Source organism: Microcaecilia unicolor, chromosome 1, assembly GCF_901765095.1.
Source record: "Microcaecilia unicolor chromosome 1, aMicUni1.1, whole genome shotgun sequence".
In the NCBI taxonomy this organism is placed as follows: Eukaryota; Metazoa; Chordata; class Amphibia; order Gymnophiona; family Siphonopidae; genus Microcaecilia; species Microcaecilia unicolor.
In genome coordinates, this window is record NC_044031.1 from 190,390,443 (window position 1) to 190,414,570 (window position 24,128).

The 24,128-nt window shown below is 40.9% G+C and overlaps 1 protein-coding gene across 1 annotated transcript in view; it reads left to right on the forward strand.

The window, feature by feature from the left end:
- The window catches only part of ADCY1 (adenylate cyclase 1), a 533,674-nt gene that overhangs the window by 189,911 nt on the left and 319,635 nt on the right, over positions 1-24,128 (forward strand). The window contains exon 3 of the mRNA XM_030206815.1: positions 455-573. Coding sequence (XP_030062675.1) covers positions 455-573 — 119 coding nt within the window. The remainder of the gene's footprint in view (positions 1-454; positions 574-24,128) is intronic.

Here is a 24,128-nt window from a genome sequence, read left to right on the forward strand (position 1 = left end):
ATCATTCATCTGAAGAAGCAAGCAAACTGCAAGATAGCAGATCGACTGCAGTACTGTCCGGTATTTTTATTTATTGGGGATTTATTAACTGCCATTATGAAAAGATTCACCTAAGAAAGTATATAGCAGATTATAGTGAAAAATGAGGGCGTGCAAACATGACCAAAATGGGAGTGTGTTTGTGTCCTAGGTACCATGCTGCAACACCATGGTTTAATAATTTTCACTTTAACCCCCCTCCCCCCACACACCCTTTTCAAAAAAACAAAAACAAAAACACTTTTTGATCACTAAATCTCCTGATGCTTCAAAGATTCACTTATTTCCCATTTTGTTTCATAATACTTGCTAAGGTGATATGAGAAATAAAGTGCCAAAACCTTCTACTCGGGAGAGCCGCACAAGATATATCAGCAAACAAAGGAGATTGAATGGATGTTTTCTTTTCTTGCAGGAACGGCTCCTGATGAGTCTCTTGCCTAGGAACGTTGCTATGGAAATGAAGGAAGATTTCCTGAAACCACCAGAAAGGATCTTCCACAAGATTTACATTCAGAGACATGACAATGTTAGGTAGGATGAACAGCATCTTGTGAAATCGTGTTTATGTGTGTGTGTGTAAATGCCTGAGTCATTTAACAGTTTACATTAGAAGTAATGGGTGGAATAAATCTTTTCAGACTGTTGACTTAAGTTATATGCTTCGCCTATTCCCTACTCTATTTTAGTCTTTTTGATGATGCTGGGGAACCACTGTCTTTGTCTATGCTAGTGGCAGCCTATTTGTATTTTTGTATAACCAGGAACAAACATTCACTGTATTTAGCTGTTAGAACATTTGAGAGGTGAAATGGTGGTATATTTCCAGTCTCCTCTCCCTTAAAAGAAAATATACTATAGAATTTGAAGGTTTATCTGGGAAATACTTTTCTAAACTCAAGTAGTTGCTGAATTGAGTTAAATTATTTTCTATTGAGAATACATAATAAGCTGTAGAGCATAATCTTTTGAAGACTAATTGTCTATACTAGAAAATGAATACATTGGCAAATTGTATCAAAGATGTAAAAGCATCTTTATCATCCAAAAATTAAAAGATAAATGCTGCCTTTTGCAAAGTCAAAGAGAGCAATCCATTATAAATACAGGGTTGCTGCAAACTGTCATCACCTTAAAATGCCTGACAAGAGGGTTAATATTCAGTCTGCAGTGATAAGCGACTTGTAAGTCACTCACAGTTCACCTCAGATGTTTAATGCCAGGGCATGTATGACCACTGGCACTGGATATCCAGGTTAGTGTAGCAACTTGGAAGTTTACTAGGCACTGGTCAATATTCAGACCAGTACCCAATGAACTCGGCGGATAAAGTTAGGACAACCTTTTTCTGTTCTAAATTTATCTGCTTAATAGCGGTGAGCAGACTGTAATATTACTGGACCTAGCCGGTTAGGCGCTTACTGGTTAGAGGTGATATTCATCAGCATTACCCAGTTAAGCACCACTGAATTTCAGTGACCGGTCAGCTCAGCGAGGAAGTTGAACCAGCCAGGAGCCTTTCCTGTCTGGTTAAACCAGAGCTGCCAAGTTACCTATTCCAGGAGGGAGACATTTTGGCCAGTCCTGGTTTTAAACTTACATCCCAAAGCAGTGAAGTATTTGTAGTCCATGATTCTACCCATTGAAATAAGTGCTGCAGGTCCCATAATGCCCCATGATGAGGTTGACAGAAATCCAGGACTGGCCAATAATCTCCCTCTTGGAATGGGTAACTTGGCAGCTCTGTTAAACTTAGAATATGGATCCCAATGTGTCCAAAATACACAATCTTTAGATTCATTCTGACTTTAAATGAATGTAATTTAATGCTTATAAATAAAGCACAAACTCTGAAAAATGTCTCACAAGCTCATTTCTGCCTTCCTTCTGTGTGCAGAGGCAATGTTCAGGACTCTGTGGTGTATCAGCACAGCTCCTAGTATTCTTTGACATCTGAATCATTTTACATATAAAATGTAACTTTTGTTTTACATATAAAGATGAAGTAGTTTGGTAGGGGCAGGTTCAAAGGATCTCAATGATCTGTGCAAAGATGGAGGGAGACTGGCTTATGGTGCAAAGGTGTTGAGGATGTCAGGAGATGAAGGAGAAAAGATCAGAGAAAAAGGGAAGAAATAAGGTATAGAGACAGGGGAGAAAGGGGAAAGGATGGAAAATCTGGGATAAGGTTGAGGAGGAGTATGAAGGATGGGTCTGAGACAGGGAAGAATTGAAGGATGAGTGATGAGAAGGGGAGGGGTGGAGAAGAAGGAACTGGGGTTTTTTTCAGGGTGGGAGGTGGTTAGTGACCACTGGGGAAGTCAGGGGAGGTCATCCCCAATTCCCTCCGGTGGTCATCTGGTCAGTTCGGGCACCTTTTTGATGCTTGGTCGTGAAAAGAAATGGACCAAATGTTCGTGAGGGACGCCCTTCTTTTTTCCATTATCAGCCGAGGACATCCATCTGTTAACCACGCCCCCATCCTGCCTTCAGTACACTGCCAACACGCCCCCTTGAACTTTGGTCGTCCTCACGACGGAAAGAAGTTGAGGACGCCCAAAATTGGCTTTCGATTATGCCGATTTGGGTGACCTTAGGAGAAGGACGTCCATCTCCCAATTTGTCGGAAGATGGGTGCCCTTCTCCATTGAAAATAAGCAGGATAGAGTCTGACGTCCCCTTCTGGTTCCACTTTCAGGGGATAGAGAGGGGGACAGCAACCACTGGGGGATTAAGGAGGTATTATGCCTTAATTCGTCCAACAGACAGCTGCACAATCAGAGCACCTTTCTGTAACCTGGACATTCCTAAAACAGGTCCAAATAAGGACATCCTTCTTTAAAAATATGTTTCTTCCCCTTTGGTAATTGCTGTTGGACATCCAGATTTCATGCCCTCCTTAGTCCCGCTCAAAACATGCCCAGAAAATACCCTTCTGCTATTTGGATGTACTACAGTGTTGGACATCCCTGTTCTGTCTTTGAAAAATTGGGATTTGGACATTTGAAGCACGTGGATCTCCATTTCAGCCTTTTGAGACATCCATATACGTGAAAAATGAAATGACATGCTTCTTATTATGCAATCACTTTGGTCTAAGAGCTGTTTCATAATACTAGAACAAAAAAGTGATGAGCGAGTCAAACTCATCTTATGGCTAACTGCTGCAGAAAGCCCAGGATGAAGCAAATATAAAATTAGCTCTCATATAGTAACGGAATGATCAAGATAAAGATGACCTTCGTGTTGACTCGGAAGTTGATCTGCAAAACAATTTGGTATTTTAGTTTCATGAAGAACAAGATAGCATAGGAAGCAAAAGGAATGAGAGTTTTGCTAAATTTACCAAACCTCTGGGGCTTAATTTGAATAGTTTCAGTTAGAGCCCTTATTGACACTTTGGTCTTCCAGTTGCGTCCTTCTATGTCAGGCTTGCTCAAGTTCAGCCCTTGAAGGCTGCAAGCAGACCAGATTTTCAAACTATCCCTAATGTATATGCACGAGAGAGATCTGCATACAGTGGGTTTAGTGACCATGCAAATCTTTCTCATACATATTCATTAACAAACCACTATACTGGGCTAAATCAATCACTACAATAACTGTAGCCTATATATGTATAATATAAACCCTATAAACAGTTATGCTCAAAATCTTTTATTATGCAACTTTAATCAATACAAACCCCATATCACATTATTTTTATATAACTTAATCTTCACATCCGTGCACACTCACCATACATACTGGACTAATCCAATACAAATACCACACATAAACTCACTAATACACCTCAATCCTGACTACCCGTTCTATTCAATAATATACTCATGCTTTTACAGTCCATAATCATCCTCCGTTGTCATCATATCTCCAAAATTCTTTTGTATAATCCAATCTCATACCACCCAATGATGGTTGATTATGCGATGTATTCCTTCAAAATGCACATTCCACACTGCACAATATCGCAATGTTAATTACGATGCCACTCCTTGAAAATGGCTGAATGCTGAACCCAGTTGTATCCAACTACACTCTCAGTGCAGTATGCAGTAATCTTTGCTGTACCACTTGCTTAAACTTGCTGGATATCTGAACGAATAGTATTTCCAATATACAGGTTTTCAGCTCTTTAAACCATTCCACATCTTCAACATAACACCCCAGACTCAACACAGTCTGCGTTTCGCTACAGCGTCATCAGGAGTCGGGTCCTATAAAAACCAACATGTATGGTGATACTTTGATAATGCACACAACATATATATATACCATCTTCCTTATCAACCATTGTTATGTTACCCACAATTAGTAGCCATAAGCTACTTATGGATGCGGGACGATAAGGTATTCCACCTTGCACCAACTCATGCGCTCAACAAAAAACCACCGGCACATGTGCGGTGAAGCCTGGTCCACTCCCCCTATTAGTACCACCCAAACTCCTCCCTATTCACACACTCAACCATTCAACCTCTTTGTTTAAACCGAATGGCTCAACAGTGTTCCACATGAATATGGTTCTTTGCTCTTGCCGTAGCAATTGTCGTGCAGTATTCCCCCCTCAGGCTTGGTAAGCAAGAAACACCACTAGTTGTACATTGGGATAGGGCAGGACATACAGTGGAGGAGTTGCGGTTTGTGGTGTTGATGAGGGTACTGAGTAGGAGCCGAGGGGGGAATACTGCATGAGGTCTTTTTTTGTACTTGGTTCCCTCTCTTTGTTACACCTTGTATGCTATAAATTTGATTTATCTTAAAGGGTTTTTATATAAGATAAGTTGGGGTGTCTTTTCTTATTATCCAGGTTTTACATGTTCACAAATCTTTACACACACAGGATAAATTTGGTAGGAAAGTTTACTGGTAATTGTGTGCCTTGAAAAACGTTATCAGTATATTAGTTGTAAATTGCAAGCAGTTCATTAAAGTTGAGTATCAGTGAATCAGGATAAAAGGATCCCCAGGGCCTAAAGAAGTCTATTGTGGTCTAAGAATGGAACCCATGTGATCAGAGCAATTGTCTCAGTGTCTCTCCATAATGAGAACCCGAAGAACAGTTGGTTCAGGGGAAGGAGATGCAATCATGCATAATTTATATTTTTCATTCGAAATTTCCTTTGTCATTTTGGAAAACTTTTATTGCAGCTGTTTGTGCCTCAGGTATTTTAAATGTGTGTGTTACTGTTTCACTTGTTGGATAGGAGACATATTTATTATTCTAATTAGCCCTGGTGCTGTTGATCCTTTTTATTACAGGGGGAGTTTCTTGAGGAAATAACCACGCATACATTGCTGTTCCAATTCAACTTTCTCATATGCGTTCAGTTTAGCATTGAATTCATTCCAGTGAATGTGTCTGAAGCACAACTACAATATATGTAAAAGTCATTTGCAGAGCACTTAGTGGAGACCCTGCTATAGAAAGTCAAGCATCAACCATTTTTAAGTACATACTTTGCCAGCTTCTGTGCTAATGTAATCTGCAAATCACACTTTTTTTTCCCCCAGTACGGGTTGCTAAAGGGCTGTTTTACTAAAGTGAATTAAGCAGGTAACCTATGAATTAACGCACACTGTTACTGCATGAGCGCGGTAACTCTTACTATGGTGGCATGACAGAGTACACTAATTGGTGCATGCTATGTTAGGGGTGAGAACTGGGCAGTTTATAAGCAGAGAGTGGGCATGGACTGCACACCACGGTTAAGGTACAGTACTTACCATGCTCTGTTATTTGTGTGGTTAGCATGGGTATACTTACTACCTGCTCAAGAAGTGGCATTAAGCTTATCCCTGCTAATTGCAAACAGTATTAATGACAGTAAAAAAAAACATTTCAGTGCAGTAGCTGCAGAGGACAAGCCAGGTACAACCTCAATATTTACTGCACAACCTTTGTGCTTACTGCATATAAACAGGGATATTCTATAAATGGTGTACAAATCTGCACGTTATTTTGAGATGCTTGTTCAACTAAACTGGGTAGCGAGAAAACATCAGCGCTAATAATTGGGTGCTAACAATCAATTATTGACGTTAATTGACAACAATTACACATCTCACTAAGCACTATTCTATAAAGATCCACGCATGCAACTCAAATGGGGTGTGGCCAAGGGAGGAGCATGGGTGGTTTAAGGGTATTCACTAAAGATGCACGCTATATTACTGAATACCAGGCATCCATGCCTAACTTATGTGCCAAGATTTACACCAGGTTTCAGTTGGTGTAAATTCATGCATCCAAAGTTTGGCCTAGAAATTGGCTCTGAGCAGTAAATGGTGCCCATTATAGAATACCGTCCGCACCAATGTTTTTCGGTGCCAACTTTTGAACACCGTTTACTGAATCTAGCTCATTACGTTTGCTGCTAAAGCATGATTAATGCAAAAACTTACCACAAAATGATCTGTTGCTCATGTCTGAATTTTAAATACAGAACACGTGGCTGTCAATAGTAAATATCAAATGTATTTTATTTATGCTATAGACAGGAACACCAGTTCAAACTGCAAAAGCAACCTTTATAGCCGAGCAACTTTATTGTAGTAGGTGTTACTAAGCCTACGATCAACATTTTTTTCCTATTTTATAATAATTTCAATATAGAATGAACCCAAACAAGAAGACCTAAATAGATAACAAAATTAATTCTCCCATAGAGATTTCACCAAGTGAGCAAGCTTAGAAAAATATACCATTAAATAGATTGGTGATAAGAGTAGGGTCCCTCAATTCATGAGCCATGGCAACCAGTCCTCGGCATTAGGAGCAACCAAATGAACACTGCCTTATGTTTAGGCAAATCATTACTGCTTACTGAGGCCCTTTTACTAAAGCTTAGCACATGTTAATTCCATACTGCATGGTAAATACAAAGAAGTCCATAAAAACAAAATAGGCTTCTTGACACACATTAATAGAATTAGCATGCGCTAAGCTTTAGAAAAAGTAACCTAAACATCATATGGCACACATGTGAAACTCAAAGTGTGATCTCTAAGTGCAATTATGCAATGATTCCCAAACCTTGTCCTGGAGGCATCACAGGCAGTCAGATTTTCAGGATACCCACAATGAATATCCAGGAGAGAGATTTGCATGCATTGTCTCCACTGCACCTGCAGATCTATCTCATGAATATTTATTGTGGGTATACTGAAAACCTGACTGGCTGGGAAGCCTCCAGGACCAGGTTTGGGAACCACTGCAATAATGTGATACTTTCAATTTAAATGTAACATATGCTGACAACAAACTGCTCCTAGTCTAATCTCTCTATCATCTGATCACAAAATGTGTTGAAACACCTATCTGTAAGTCACTGCACAGAGGAGGCACAACAGAGCTCCATTTCAGAGAAACTATCCTTCTTCAAGAACCCCAAACCACTGTTGGTGTAAAAAAGTGTAGGCATGTGCGTTTCATTTTTGTAATCTCAATAAAGCTTTCTTAGTGATGCCATGCTTTGACTCTTTTTCCATAGGAAGACAAGACTCTGATCTGCCATTTTCTCAAACACACATGCCTACACTGTTTTACACTACCAGCAGTTTGGGGTTCCTGAAGAAGGATAATTTTTTGCACATTACCAAACAGGTCAAGCTTCCTGCAACAGAATTCTTCCTGAGGTCAGTTTAGAAAAGTGAACTGAAAATATGCAGAAGGATATCAAAATGACATTAACCTTTCTCCAACCTTGGCTCCATCCCTTAATTCATGGTGACAAGTAAATTACACAGCATGCATACTTCTTAATTTTATTTGCTCCTTCTATTCCACCCAAAACCCAAGGGAATCACCTCATAGCATACGTGGAGGGGCATAATCGAACAAAAACGTCTATCTCCATGGGTGTTTATCTCCGAGAACGGGTCCGTGAAGGGGCGGACCGAACCGTATTTTCGAAAAAAATAGATGTCCATGTTTTATTCGACAATTTGTGAGCTGGGCGTTTTTGCTTTTCAGTGATAATGGAAAATGAAAACGCCCAGCTCAAAAACGAATAAATCCAAGGCATTTGTTCGTGGGAGGGGCCAGGATTCGTAGTGCACTGGTCCCCCTCACATGCCAGGACACCAAACGGGCAACCTAGGGGGCACTTTTACAAAAACAAAAAAAGGTAAAAGAGCTCCCAGGTGCATAGCATCCTTCCCTTGTGTGTTGAGCCCCCCAAATCCCCCTCAAAATCCACTGCCCACAAGTCTACACCATTACTATATCCCTAAGGGGTGAAGGGGGGCACCTACATGTGGGTACAGTGGGTTTGGGGGGGTGGTTGGATGACTAAGCATTAAGCAGCACAGTTGTAACAGGTAGGGGGGGATGGGCCTGGATCCACCTGCCTGAAGTCCACTGCACCCCCTAACAACTGTTCCAGGGACCTGCATACTGCTGCCAGGGAGGTGGGTATGACATTTGAGGGTGAAAATAAAAAGTTGTGAAACATCATTTTTTGTGGTGGGAGGGGGTTAGTGACCACTGGGAGAGTCAGGGGAGGTCATCCCCGATTCCCTCTGGTAGTAATCTGGTCATTTAGGGCACTTTTTGGGGCCTTATTCATGAAAAAACAGGGTCCAGGAAAAGTGCCCTAAATTCTAGCTACAAACGCATACTTTTTTTCCATTATCGGCGAAAGGCGCCCATCTCTGTTTGGGTGATAACCATGCCCCAGTCCCACCTTCACCATGCCTCCGACATGCCTCTGTCAACTTTGTACGCTTCCGCGATGGAGTGCAGTTGAAAACGTCCAAGTTCGGCTTTCGATTATACCGCGTTTTTCGTTTTTGTGAGATGAACGTCCATCTCCCGATTTAGGTCAGAACTTGGGTGTTTTTCTCGTTCGATTATAAGCAGGATAGTAGAACAGAAAAATAACAAATGGTGGTAGCAGGTGGGATGGATAGCCAATTTTCAGGCCAGGTAATTTACCTGCTTAATTTCTTATTCAGGTAAATTCCTTTAAAAAAATATCTTCTCCATTTGCAAATAAATGGTTTTATATGCAAATAAGATGGTGTGGCAATTGAAGTTTGAGTAGGTGCTATTGCCTTCTTGACTGTTTTGTGCAGACAGCATGGACCACACATGCTCCATGAGGTTTCCATGTTTTGTTTTATTTTTTCCTATAGTGGACCAATACTACTCAACCAACTTGGCTGGATGAAGTTTAGACACTGCAAGGCATGGACATCTTGTACATAAACCCCCAAACCATACTCAACAAAATGATCCCATGCACATAACACCACCCCACCCCTCCTATATAAACACCCATAGAAATACAATCCCCTTCCCACAAATGCCTCCTTATATTCTCTCCTAAAGACATCTTCCACTTTGAAACACAAATCCATATCTCCATAAAACATATTCCTGATAACCCCCTTGAGACACAGTCTATCCACAAACCTCTCAACCTACATAAGCATCTATCCACCCAAAAATACCCCATGCATCTGTAATGCCCCTGACCTGGGTACTTCTGGGTTCGGGGTTTGAGCAGACTTGAGCCCCCCGTGAAGGTCAGACTCTGTTGGATCCTTGCTCACTCAATCACTTGGCACGCAGTACCTCCATCTGGGGAAAGAGGTGCTAGGGTGTGGGAGTACCCTCTTCTCTCCCAGGAACCCAAAAGGTAAGGTCCAAACTCCTGTGGGAAGCAAGGCTGGCAGTTAGAATAGGCTGCCTTTGGGGGATGGCTATACACTTTCTCAGGGCCGTGCCAATGCGGTAAGCCAGGTAAGCAATGCAGGGGGGCGCCTGCCTTCGAGGGGCGCTGCTGCCCTGCGGTCCCTGCCTTCCACTCACTTGCAAAATCTTTTAGCTGAAGTTGCGATCGCCCCTGCCCTAAAACCGGAAGTGAAAGCAACAGCATTATTCACTGAGGCAGGCAGGCTCTTCAATTTATTTTAAAGAATGCAACCAAATTGCTATATATGCTGTGGTTTGTGGCTAATTCCTCACTCAGGGTGAGCTTCAGAGCTTGAACCGCATTCAAATTAAAGACAACCTGAAATTTTAAAAGTGCTAAAAATAAGTTTTAAAAGTATTTGTATTAAATCTAATTGCAGAATTCAGGTGCTGGGACTCTGTACTTGGTTGTCATGTGCTCAGATTTGTTTAAATCGTATGCAAATTAGTCCGTTTTTGGGAGGTTCTCATTTGCATATTTATGAATAAAAAATGATGGAAGTGTTTACAGCCTTAATGTTAGGGCATGGCTCTGATCAAAAGTGTGAAGTTTGGTCCAAAAACGAAGGGTTTATCTAGTGTTTTTCACTAAAAATTCCCATTACAGTGTCTGTATGTTAATCTGCATTCAAATAGAGCTCTCTGATTGGATGATCAGCTTTTGTTAGAAATCTGCCCGGAAGGGAACAGAGTGAGACAGCAACTGACTGTCGGTTTGGCCAAGAGAGACATGCAGCTGTGAGTTCCTGTGTGTGTTGACTGAAATTATAAAAGACTGCCAGATTATGTGGTAAATGAGAAAATATGAATGAAAAGAGGTTGGTGGAGATTGAAGTTTGAGATTTCTCTAGTGAAAAAGGATTTGAATATTTCAGGATTACTTGAAGTTTATGAAGAATAGAAAAGGGTGAATTTCAGTTTAAGAGTGTTTAAATCCTATAAGCTATATAAAGGCTAGGTAGATTTAAGTGACTGTAAGCAAGGAAACCTTAATATTTAATCTGAAATAAATATTTGATCTGAGATAGTTGATCAGAGACAAATGTTTGATCTGAATTATATCCTTTGGTGCAAAGGAGATTAGAAAAAGAATCTTTGGAAACTAAGAGGACTTTGCTCACATTTTGAATTAGCATTCCTATTTTGAGTTGGAAATCTTTGAAGTGTTATGAAAATACATTTTGCTTTAATGAAATTGCTAAACTTTAGAGTCAGAGCCTTATCAATGAGGGATACATACAGTGCTATTTTTTTCCTGAGGTCCAGCTTACTTGCCTGCTCCCTTCTGTTCCTGCTTTGCTAGACGGAGGGGGTGGGGGCGCCAACTGATAGTCTGCAGGGGGGCACCAGAGACCCTAGGCACGGCCCTGCACTTTCTAGTCCAAAATGACCACTCCTCAGTCAGCAGCTTAAAACTCAAAAGAACAGTTTATTCTTCAACTGTAGACCACCAGAACATTCCAACTGTATGAACTTTCCACCAACATGTACAATCTTTAAATAAGACATACTTCTGATATTCCCCCACGGGAACTGCTGTATTCTCCTCTCTTGGATATATTTTCAAGGTGCTTTGAAACAGGATTATTTACACTTTGTACAAGCTCCTATCCATGCCTATCCCCAAAGACAGTGCCCCAAAGGCTTGGCTTCTTTCTGTATCTCAAGTCCAGACCCTCATGCTCTGACCTCCACCCAGCGTGACCTTTGTGTTGGCTGACCCTGGCTACGGGATGGGCATACCCTAGCTCCAATCCCACACTGCCCACCCAGAGCTCTCCTTCACAGTTGTTATTTTTCTCTTAGCCGCAACTCTCCTTTTTCTTTAGCCATTGGATTCACTTCTTTTAACTCTGGGACTCCCTGTTACCGTTCAGGTCAATGGTAGGGGACCATGAGGCAACCAAAAACCTGAAGGTAACCAAAGACTCCCCTAAAGGGCAAACAGTCCTCTTTATCTCCTCTTAATCTCCTTCCCCCCTCCCGTTACTCTTCAGTCTCATGGCACTCTCTGCATTTTATTTCAAAAACTAGTCCCTATGGGTGGGCTCCCTCCGGGACCTCCCAGTCACCCCCTCCCAGTGACTCCCTACATGGACTTACTATCTCAGTAATCCCAATCTAACAGGGGAATTACACATCTGTCTCCAAGATACACAGCCCCATTCTTGTTGGAAAATATCCTAAAGCCATTTCTCTGGATGCTTTTTCCTGCTACTCTGTTTTACTTTATTCTTATAAATGCCTGAGAAATTGAATAGCCCATTGTTATTTTTTAATGGATATTTATTTAACTGAATAGATTCATCACAGTGAGCACAGATAATACCAGAGGGACTTAGTGTATTGATGAATTACTTTAATCTTTTTTTAATCTCATAAGTACTGTAAAGGTAGTCTTCCATTTTAATTGTATTCATTTAATAAACATCCTGATTATTTTCTTTTATGAAGTCTGACTTTCTGCAAAGGCAATTCTTACTGCATACTGATCTGCTGAAAATAACAAGTGTATTTTCCTCTTAAGCAGCAGGTTAATACTCTTGCTGGGAAGGAGTGAGGGAAGTTGAAGCTTAATGTGTGCCATCTTGATTAAATCTATGAGAACAGACAACCGCTGCAAAGGTACCTGCTGTGAAACTCTTATTCTGAAGGAGAAGATTTCACTGAATTTATTAGGTCTTTTAGAAAAGCTAAAGCACATTTCTGGGTTAAAATATCAAAGGATTCACTTCAGGTGCCATAGGGCACCCACCTCTTTGTTCTTTATATATGTCCTTTACATTGTCCCTGTTTGAGCACTGAATATTTTACAACCATCCAATCTGAAATATTTGCCTTACAAACAAAAGGCAAAGTCAGCCTGTAAGAAACTCTCAATACCTGTACCAGAACAGAAATAGATTACATTCTGAGCTAGAAAAACAATTTTGATGGGCAGACCAAAAACTTTTTATTTCATTTAGTTTGCTGTGTCATTTAGGCACATTTTTAATTCTGTTTTGTTTGTTTGTTATGTTTTGGGAGCAATGCCATAAGTAATGCATATTAAGCACAAAGGGCTAGATTCTATATATGGCACCTGAAAAATCCGTGTGGTAAAAAAATAACCTAGGCATATTCTCTAAAGTACACCTAAATTTATAGAATCAACTTAAATTTCCACGTGGCATATAGAAAATGAGCAGTACCTCTCTAATTGACCAAATTTGGTTGTGTCCATTTAGGTCATGGTTTACTTGACCTAAATCCCAATGCCTAAATTAGGTGCAGTAGGTGTATTCTATAATAATGCGCATAGATTTTAGATATACCCATGCCCCACCCATGGTCATGTCCCCTTTTCAACTATGTGACTTAGAATTTACACACATCACGTTACAGAATACACTTAGCAAGTTATGCACATAAATCTTAATGCCAGTTAGTCTGGTAATTGCTTGTTAACATCCAATTAACAGCGCTCATTAGCTAGTTAACCAATTAAGTTACATGCATTGTTGTAGAATACCCTTTGATTTCTGAGCAGAAATTAAGGCTGTACCTTGCGAAGGATGTAAAAAGAATTGAAGCGGTGCAAAGAAAAGCTACGAGAATGGTAAGGGATTTGCGTTACAAGACGTATGAGGAGAGACTTGATGACCTGAACATGTATACTCTGGAAGAAAGGAGAAACAGGGGTGATATGATACAGACGTTCAAATATTTGAAAAGTATTAATCCGCAAACGAACCTTTTCCGGAGGTGCGAAGGCAGTAGAACGAGAGGACATGAAATGAGATTGAAGGGGGGCAGACTCAAGAAAAATGTCAGGAAGTATTTTTTCACGGAGAGAGTAGTGGATGCTTGGAATGCCCTCCCGCGGGAGGTGGTGGAAATGAAAATGGTAACAGAATTCAAACACGCATGGGATAAACATAAAGGAATCCTATTCAGAAGGAATGGATCCCAAGGAGCTTAGCCGAGATTGGGTGGCAGAGCCAGCCGGTGGTGGGAGGCGAGGATAGTGCTGGGCAGACTTATTCGGTCTGTGCCAGAGCCAGTGGTGGGAGGCGGGGCTGGTGGTTGGGAGGCGGGAATAGTGCTGGACAGACTTATATGGTCTGTGCCCTGAAGAGGACAGGTACAAATCAAAGTAGGGTATACACAAAAAGTAGCACATACGAGTTTGTCTTGTGCTGGGGATAGTGCTGGACAGACTTATACGGACTGTGCCCTGAAGAGGACAGGTACAAATCAAAGTAGGGTATACACAAAAAGTAGCACATATGAGTTTGTCTTGTTGGGCAGACTGGATGGACCATGCAGGTCTTTTTCTGCCGTCATTTACTATGATATATAGAGTTTAGGGGAAAGAATGTGTACATCCTCGTTACATATAGCGCACGCTATTTATGAGACAGGGAAAATTCAAAATTTCAGATTTTTCCTCTTGTGAGCTAAAAATGACATGAAACAACATGAGGGGAAAAGCATAGCAGGGCTGGACCAGTGGGCTTCAGTCAAGGAACAGAAATATCCAGGAGTTATAAATATAGTGAAATTTTTATTGAAAATGTATCTAGATATCTGATATAACAAATGGACTCCCATGTAGTTTGAAATGAATGCACTTCCCTATGAAATGCCCCCTTTATGGAGCTTCCTCATGTCCGGGATCTGAGCAGGAGGGGGTCCTCCTCAACGGGCAAATTCCCTCGGACCCTTTAACTTCTCAGTTGATGTGTGGTGCCTCTACCTGGGAAAAGAAAGTGGTTATGATGATATTAAGATTATATGTGAAAATAATAGTCCCCCATTCAGAAATAAATATTAGAGGTTAAATGTTAGTATAATAAAATGATGGAAATGATTAAATGCTGTCTTTACCAGATGCAGGAAACTGTTATTAAACATAAACATGTTTGGAAGAGAACAGGGAAGTGAATGTGAGATTTACAGATATCTGAGCATACAGATGATGTATGGAATAATGTGTGATAGTTCTGCATTCCTATAAATGTTAGATTTTTACTGGAACCACTAGTAGTGTTGGAAAGTATACTGAATCTCCTGAATTTGCAGATGTAAGCAGAATATAATCTAGCTAATGATTTTTCAAAGTTTGTGTTCCATGATTTGTGATGTAACCTGTTTATTTATTTAGATTTTGCTCACACCTTTTTCAGTAGTAGTTCAAGGTGAATTACATTCAGGTACACTGGATATTTCTCTGTCCCAGGAGGGCTCACAATCTAAGTTTGTACTTGAGGCAATGGAGGGTTAAGTAACTTGCCCAAGATCACAAGGAGTGACAGTGGGATTTGAACTGGCCACCTCTGGATTTCAAGACTGGTGCTCTAACCACTAGGCCAGTCCTCCAGTCCACATTTATGATTTAATGTATTCTTAATAAAAGAGCAGAGGACCTGAGGGATCTTGAGACAGTTATGGGTGAACTCACTGTCATTATGTGGAACTCTCAGGTTTTCTTCCAAAGGCCTATGATATATTTTGTTTATTAGTGGTATGTGTGTGTTCTCTGTCCTTTGGCCTTCTAGAGATGGGAATAAAGAGCCGGGTGTGTTATCTGCTCCAGTGGGGCAGTTAAATGGTGTGACTCGGATCTCTATCTAGGAATTGTCAGCGGACACACACTTTCACTCAGGTAGGACCATGGGTTGGTTCTGGTTGTTTAAAGGAAACTGTTGCAGGAAATTTTAAGATGCTAAGAGAGACACGGGTTAGGAGTGGCTGGGACCAGTTGGCATTAGGGTCATGGCAGGAAAAACGCTCATTCTTATTCCTTGATGATGACTATGAGTGGATGCTGTTTTTGTGTCTGGCAACCCACCAGTTTGAGTGTCATACATGGAATTGGAAAAGCTATGACTGGTAATTTGTGATGACGGGAAACCACGTGAATCTGGGAGGAAGGCTGATAATCTTTAAGTGCACTGTTCTAAGTGAAAAAGATGATTCAGTTCAGGGACATGTTTCACTTATGTTGCTGTTTATTAGAACTGCAGTGGAACTGAAAAAGAAAGCAAATATGAATGCACTGCCATTGATATTTTTTGATCATTCTAAATTGTGCTCTTTAAAGGGAATTCTGGAGGATTCCCATCTAATGGATATCTATGTACAGAAGGAGCAGAACTTGAGTACTCAGCCTAGCCTGTTAGATATTCCTGATTAAGTTTAAAAATCTGCTCAGAATTTTATGTCTGCAGACAGTGTCCGGTTTATATATGTGTCTCCAGTATGGTCTGTTAGCTAAGTGTTATGTGGCCAGATAAGGGAACTATAGGCTGATTGCAATCTTGTGCTGGCATGTTCTCATCTAATGCTGTTTGTTGGGGTTTTTTTGTTTGTTTTTTAAGTGTTTGTCTCTCCCTCACAGTGGCACAGGAAAGGAAGTAGCAGAGATGACAGCCCTGTGCTATACAGTGACATAGTGAGGGCGGCTGACACCCAGGGCGGGTCGCCGCTGTGCACCCCCCCCCCGGGTGCAGCATGGTGCACCCCCCCCGGCGCGCGCACCCCCCCACGGAGCGCATTCTTACCACTGGCACTCCGCCCCGAGTGCACATCGTTTCTGGGAGCTGCGTCGGCTCTGCTGGTTCCCTGCTCTCTCTGCCCTGGAACAGGAAGTAACTTGTTCTGGGGCAGAGAGCAGAGAACCAGCGGAGCCGACATCCCCCCCCCCCCCAGTGACATGCACCCGGGGTGGACAGCCCCACTGCCCCCCCCCCCTTCCTATGCCACTGGTGCTATATTTGTTCTATATTTAAATGTTTAGAATTTTAAGGAAAGAGTAAAAATGCATGCTAACGTATTTTCTTGAAATACCTCTCTCCTAGCAAGAATGTTAAAATAATATGACTTTACCAGGAAAAAGTTTTTGTTATGTCAGTTCTAAGCTATGTGATTTATGAGGCACTCCTTTTTCTAATGTGTTTCTAATCCTTCACAACACAACAGGTTCTATAGAGTAAGAAAAATGTTATAATATTGTTTTGATGTATATGAAAAAGAATATAGAACTACAAAACATCATATTTAGGATAATATATTTGGGTGTGATAAGTTAGCAAAACTCCGTAAGGATTAAACACCTTAAAAAGGATAAACGAGGGAAAAGATCTCAGAGAGCTGTGGTCACCAGCTAAATATATGGTTATATGCAACAATCAAAGTCATTCAAACCACAGTGCATAGCTTTAATCATCAGTCATAAAACCCCCCCCGATCCAACCTGGTGTTTAATAACTAATTTTTAAATTTTCGTATTGTTCTTGTGAAAAAACATTAATGAAATTTCTGGGAATGTAGTTGCCTTTGCAAGCAAGGTCCGTTGTTTTGAGGGTTATAAAAACTACTTTACAGTGTGGGCTCTACCCAGGGAACTTACTTAAGAAGAGAAAAGGGTTCTCTCAATAACTGAAGGGTCTAATCTATATTTTTTCCCAATTTTAAATCTGTTATGAGTGAATGAAGTAAGTTTTATGTTGTCATCCTGCCTGATATAGATTTAAGGAGTACTCTGATCTTTGTCGTAGCATAGAATAAATAAAATATTTGGGGAGATTTGTAACTATGGTTGAATGTTATAGAATTGATGTCTATTGTTTGAAATATGCTAGAGTGAATGTCAATCTTAACTTACTCTGATAATAAGTGAAGTTTCCTGAGTGCTGCTGACATGAAATGTTATTTTAAATTAAGTCATGTTTCTGTGAGGTTTAGTGCATCCTGTTTCCTTAGTGACAGCAAATGATTTAAAACACTACAAGATATAATGTAAAAAAAAAAAAAAAAAAGCATAAATGTTAGATTTTAAGTTATATTGTGATTTTCATTCTGCTTTATGTGCTTAGATAAGGTATGGGACCTTATTACATAGGTATGATATGCCTCAACATTGTACATCATTGGAAATCTTTTAAAAGTGCCCTAATAGATGGAAAGTTGCAAAAAAGAAAAAATGTAATTGACCAGACAAAAAAATGACTACTTCTGTTTCTGCTGTAGGATGGTGTACAAATACTAAAGATACACCAAGGGTCCTGAACACTTTTCTCAGGCTTTGTGGGAGTGGAGGAGTGGCCTAGTGGTTAGAGTGGTGGACTTTGGTCCTGGGGAACTGGGTGCGATTCCCACTGCAGGCACAGGCAGCTCCTTGTGACTCTGGGCAAGTCACTTAACCCTCCATTGCCCCAGGTACAAATAAGTATCTGTAATATGTAAGCCGCATTGAACCTGCTATGAGTGGGGAAAGTGCAGGGTACAAATGTAATAAAAAAAAATTTATAAGGACCCGGTGCCCTCCATTCTGGTACAGATTTATTCATGTGTACTAATAGTTCAGAAACAAGTTATGTATCATATAGGATTTAAGCTGAAATTTGTTAATCTAGAATGACATTTTCTGAAATGTCTGTAATTTATAAAGGGAAGGAAATCTAAGAATCATGGCCATCCTAAATGTGTCTTCCCCTTAACAGCATGACTGCAAACTACCTGTATGTTTGTGAGTAATGGATTTCATATAGATTGAACCTCTTTATGCCATGGAAAGCAGACGTCTGCCTTTGCTAAACTTAAGCAGCTTTGGCCAAAGCACCCTCTGTCTGTTGTTACCGGATTATGCTTTGAGATTTCATTAGGGAGACCCTGCAGTTTAGACTGTTGGGGCAATAACATTGACTGAGCCAGAAGGAAGGGAGATAAATAGTTAATAGAGGTGAGGGTAGGGAAAAGATAGAATGGTTTGAAAGAAGGAGTTGAGAGGGTTAATGTTGAAGTATGGGTAAGGTAGTAACAGGAGAGGAAGGGTTATTGGATGATAAGGGGAGGTGAGGATTGGTGGTTGTCATAGGAATGGTTGTGGGTAAACAGAAGTGTTTTTGGCGGTTTAAAATCATTATTTGGGTTGGCAGGAACGGATGAGGGTGGATGAAGGGTTAGGATTTTGTGCCCTTCCCAACCCGCCCTGTGTTGTGTGGTTTGTCTTTAATTACAATGGATAGTTGGTGACATGTTGTGGGTTTATTTTATAATGATTTTGATGGGATGGTTATGGTGGGTATGTGAGTTTGGGTGGGGAATGGGAGGTTGGTAGCAGCTTTTGAGTCAGCCGGATATGTGGGGATAAAGAGGCACCAGATGCGGTTAAGTGGATATTGGTTAAAAGATATTTTGATGGAAAAAGTAACTTGTGGGCGGAATTGCCACGAGTGAGATGTGGCTTGATGGCACCGTGAGTCACATAGAATAAAGGGGGTAATTTTGGACAAGTCAGAGAGCCAGTTTCGTTACCGAATGGCTCTGAACTGTTAAACCACTCTGGGAATGCTAACATTGGTATGGAAGAATTTAATGCTTTGGGCCAAGGTTAAGTTATAGAATTGAGTTATATATTTATATATGGTTAATAAAGCTGTGGCCAAAATTTAATTCCAATGATGAGTTGTGGTATTATTATTTATAAATTAATAGATTGTAAGATGAGGATTGGATGATGTGCGAATGTTATGTGTTTCTCATACCAAAACGGTTTTGATATGAACCTGTACATTAGGGTAATTTAAAGCTAACTTATGATTTTTTTTTTTGTGCACAGTTGTTCAGTGTAATTCACAATGCTTTGTAATGTATGGAGGAACTTGGAAGTTAAACCCTCATCCCTGAGGAAAATCTATGTATGGTGCCTGAAAAATCCATACAGAAAAAAACAAATGCCTAGGCGTATTCTTTAAAATACGCCTAAATTTTACAGAATAGGCTTAAATTTCCACGTCATATATAGAATATGCTGAGCGGCTGTCCACACAACCAAGTTTGGTCATGTCCATTTAGGCCATGATTTACTTGATGTAAATCCCGATGCCTAAATTTGGTGCAGATAGGGTATATTCTGTAATAATGCACATAGATTTTAGAAATGCCTATGCCCTGCCCATGGCCAAGCCCCCTTTTCAATTATGCAACTTAGAATTTAGCCACACTACATTACAGAATACACTTAGGGTCTTGTTTACTAAGCTGTGCTAGGGTCTTGTTAGTGCTTTTAGCGCGTGCTTACCATTAGCATGCGCTAACTGTGTAGGTGCCCACAATATTCCTATGGGCGCCTACCCAGTGCGTGCTAATTTTGAACATGCGCTAAAAACGCTAGCACACCTTAGTAAACAGAGCCCTTAGCAAGTTGTGTGTGTAAATCTCAATTAATGCCAATTAGTGCTGATAATTGCTTGTTATCATCCAATTAACAGCGCTGATTAGCTAGTAAAACAATTAACTTATGCACATTGTTATAAAATGTGCTTTGATTTCCACACAGAAATTGAGGCGCCATATATAGAATCCCGGGGAATGGGCCCAATCTTCAAAATAAGCTGAGCGCCTAAATTTAGGCTCCTAAGTTAGCCTCCTAAACTTGTGCTCTTTTCAGCTGAAAATTCATTTTAATTTAGAAGCTTAAAAGCAATATTCATAAATATAGGCCTGCCATTCATTTGGCTAGATTTATGAGCCTAATTAATGTGCCTACTGCTGAAAATCACTGCTAAACTCCTAACTTCTTTTCCCTGCCCTAATCCACTCCTGTTGTCACCCACTTTTTATGCTCCTAAATTGGCCTCTTTGAAAATTTAATAAGGCTGAGTTCATAATTTTTTACTCAAAATTTCACTAAACTTAAATTTAGGAGCATAATTCTCAAAGTTAGAATATAAATCCTATATGAAACTGATCATTGAAATTGTTGTTTCAAAACATACCTTATCGTAATGTTCACTCAGATTCCAGTGGAAGGGCACATAGTTGCTGGAAATTTTGCTTCCCTGCCCATTCTGAATTCATTGATCTGCTGGGTGCTTTCTTGGAGTAGAGGAGTAGCCATGAGGTTAGAGCTTTGGGCTAAGAACCTGTGAAGCAAGGTTCAGTTCTCACTGATGTTCCTTGGGATCATGGCTAGGTCACATGAAAGGCAATTCTAAAAGCCTACATTTTCTTGCCAAATAGCATCATATTTACAGAACAGTAGTACTTTTCTGTATGAATAGTGCCACTAATTGAAAGTTTTACATATAGGACCTGATATTCAGTGCTGTCTAACTAGCCAGGAACAGCTCCTGAAGGTTAAGTAGCATTTAGCAAACTAATCACTAATATTCTGCATTAGATAGCCTGCTATCTCCACTGAATATTAGCATTTAGCACCTAGCTGTTAACTGGCTATGTCTCATGACTTAGCCGGTTATATGCAAACATTCAATGCTAACCAACTAAGTTTAGTGATTAAGATAGGCCATATAAATGTAACCCTATGGGTTAAATTTTAAAAGATTACCTGGCTCCTTCTAGATCTGGTGTAGAGACAGTGAGCAGCAATGCAGTGAAACTGAGTGGTCTGTGTGCATGCGCTGAGTGTTCCGCATGCTGATGGAACTCTCAGGAGAGTGACAAACAGCTCAGGCTGGCAGTTGGGAGAGAGCTCTATTGGTGAGAACATGTTACTAGGGAAAGACTGGAAGAAAGTTGATGCTGGAGATCATCAACTGAAAGAAAAGGTGCCCACCGTTCAAGAGAGAGAGAGAGAAAACAGAGAGAGCAGCTAAGTGACTGAAACTATTTTAAAAAGTGCACATAAGAGAAAATAGTAAAGGAAACCTGAACAATAAGTGAGAGATAACTAAAAGAAGAAAAAAAAGAGTAGAGGAAAACTTACATGTTGGGATCCTTGGGGGTCTGAGGGACAAGAGAGGGGAGACTTTGAAGAGTCTGGTGTTTTGCAGAATTGAATGTACCTAAATGATTTATGTTACTAATAGTTATACTTATCTGAGGATGCTCTCAATGTTTCTAGAGACTAAACTGATTTGTGTTGTAAACCTGTAATTGAAATACATATGTTAAATTTGCAAGTTGGTAAGACTTCATTAGCATTTAAATATAATTCAAATAATAAAAAAAATATGTTATTTTTATTGTTAAACTCCCTGGTTGGTGTTGAGTCATTTTGGGGAAACACTGTGACATATTTGGTACCATCATTTAATACCTTGCTCTGCCACCAGGGGGTTTACAATTGGCATCACGGACAGGATAAATCACCCCACTTAACACCCTGGGGGTGACCTTGCCTATAAATTTAAAATGTATTGTGGAATGTGTATCAGTGGGTTCTTTCTGGCTAATTTTTAGGTCCCCCGAGGGTCTGAGTTCACTCCCAGCCACAGAATGGAGAAACAGCGACGATTTTGGGATCGAGGAGCAGATTATAATAGAGAAGATTACTGGGAAGAAGAAGAATACTGTAGAAAAAATGCAGCTTGGCATCATGGACAGTGGTGTGAGAATGCTGGGAGGTTCTCATTTCAAGAGGACCGGAGGTCTCTCATATGTCACAAGTGTGGTCAAGCAGGTCATGTCTGGCGACACTGCTGAGCTGAGTGGGCAGTGGAAGACCTCCATCATGAGAGGATGCAGAGGTCCATGGCAACCAGAAGCAGGGACCGGAGGCCTCTCATATGTCACAAGTGTGGTCAAGCAGGTCATGTCTGGCGACACTGCCGAGCTGAGTGGGCAGTGGAAGACCTTCATCATGAGAGGATGCAGAGGTCCATGGCAACCAAAAGCAGCAACCTAGGCTTGTGGGAATATGAGTCAAGTCCTGAAGTTGAAAGGGTCCGGCAACCCAGGTCTAGTCCAACACAGTGGTACCAGGTCTATCAGACCACTGAGGTCCGGACCCTCTCGTCTGAGGAGTTGGTTCAAAGACAGAAGAAAGCTCAGCTTCTAGCACTGATGGAAGAGAAATTAGATAAGATTGAGAGGGCATTTGAAAAGTTGGTTGAGGAAAAAAGAAGGAAAAAAGAGGAAGTTGTGGAAAATTTGGGTGTTCAGCAGGACTTGGAGTCACCGGTTCTGGTGTTTGAAGAAGAGCAGCCAGTGACAGAGGGGAATGGGAATGAAGAAGCCTCAGATCCTGAGTTGGTGGAATCACTTCCTAAATCAATATTAATCTCTCACTCTGATGAAGTCAAGCTGCCAGAAGGAGAAGTGGTAAATGAGGATCCTCCGGTGATACAACCACACAGGGAACCAGTGCAAGAGGAAGAGCTCCATGTGGAGAATTCTCTGGAGGAGGAGATGTTGGAGCGGCAGGAAATTTTGGAACCCCTTGTGGAAAACAGAAAACTCCAGGCAGATGTTGATGAGGTAAAGAGAAAATATCCTGAGAGCAATAGTCCTGAAAATTTAATATGGTTGAGAATAAGTGAATCAGCACATTCAGAAGAGATTGAATGGGCAGTCAGTTCAGTAAGAAAAGAAACGGTACTGAAGAAAAAGTTACCGTGTCGGGTCTGATCAATAAAATACTGAGTTAACACCCCCACTCTTGAAGGCTCCTTGTACTTTTTTAGGTTTGTTGCTTCAAATCGGGTAGGTGGCACTTCAGCACTCTCCTTTCAGTCCACACCATACACAGTATATATATTCACACTTAACCAGTTATCCGATAAAGAGTGGAATTTATTGTGGCCGCAGCATTCTACAATTTATATCTATGAATTATTCACAATAGCAAGCAATTTCCAATCATGTATACATTTTACAGTAATAAACAATCAAATATATGACTCGATTTCTATCTAGAGCATTTGAGGCAAGTGGCCTAGCCTTTTTGAGTCGCACAGTTCTCTCTCTTTCTGCCATAATCACGCTGTAGCTTTTTGCTCCATCTGGGGCATATACCGCCGACATTCCCAGGTGCTAACATCACAGCTTTGCTGAAGGGATTGCCATAAAAGCATCTTCCCTCTCATACCCGTTGACTCTCTTTCTTGAAGCCTTCAGCCTCCCCATTCCATCCAAGGCTGAGGTAGGCTCCGCTGATCATCTGCTAATCTTTAACAGGCCCCCCTCCGTACAAGAGGGGAACTGCCCTTGATCTTAGACATCATCCATGCCACTACTAGCATGGGACAACAACCACATGACCTTTGACTTTGCTTTGGTCTGAAACATAGTGCTGTGTACTCTTTCAGGCTAGGACCCACTGCCTGTGGAATGCTGCGATAAGTCTCTACCTCCTTAATATGGGGTGGGTGGGGTGGGAGAGCTGTGGGAGCAGCAGGCTAAAATGGTGAATGGTACTGCCCTTCTTGCTCCCAGAGGTCACCTCTTTCCCCACCTCCTAGACTTCCTGTCTTGTTACCTGCCTCCCTATAGGTCCTCTATTTTTTAGTGCCCCCCCTTACTTATCCCTTTCCTAACTTGCCTGTGCTTGCAGCTCTTCTATACTTCCCATCGCTCTCCACTCTACCTCCTATTCCTGCTGTGCTGGGCCACGGCCCGTTTGTGCTTGTGACTGCCTAATGCTGGGTCAGTGTCCTTTTCG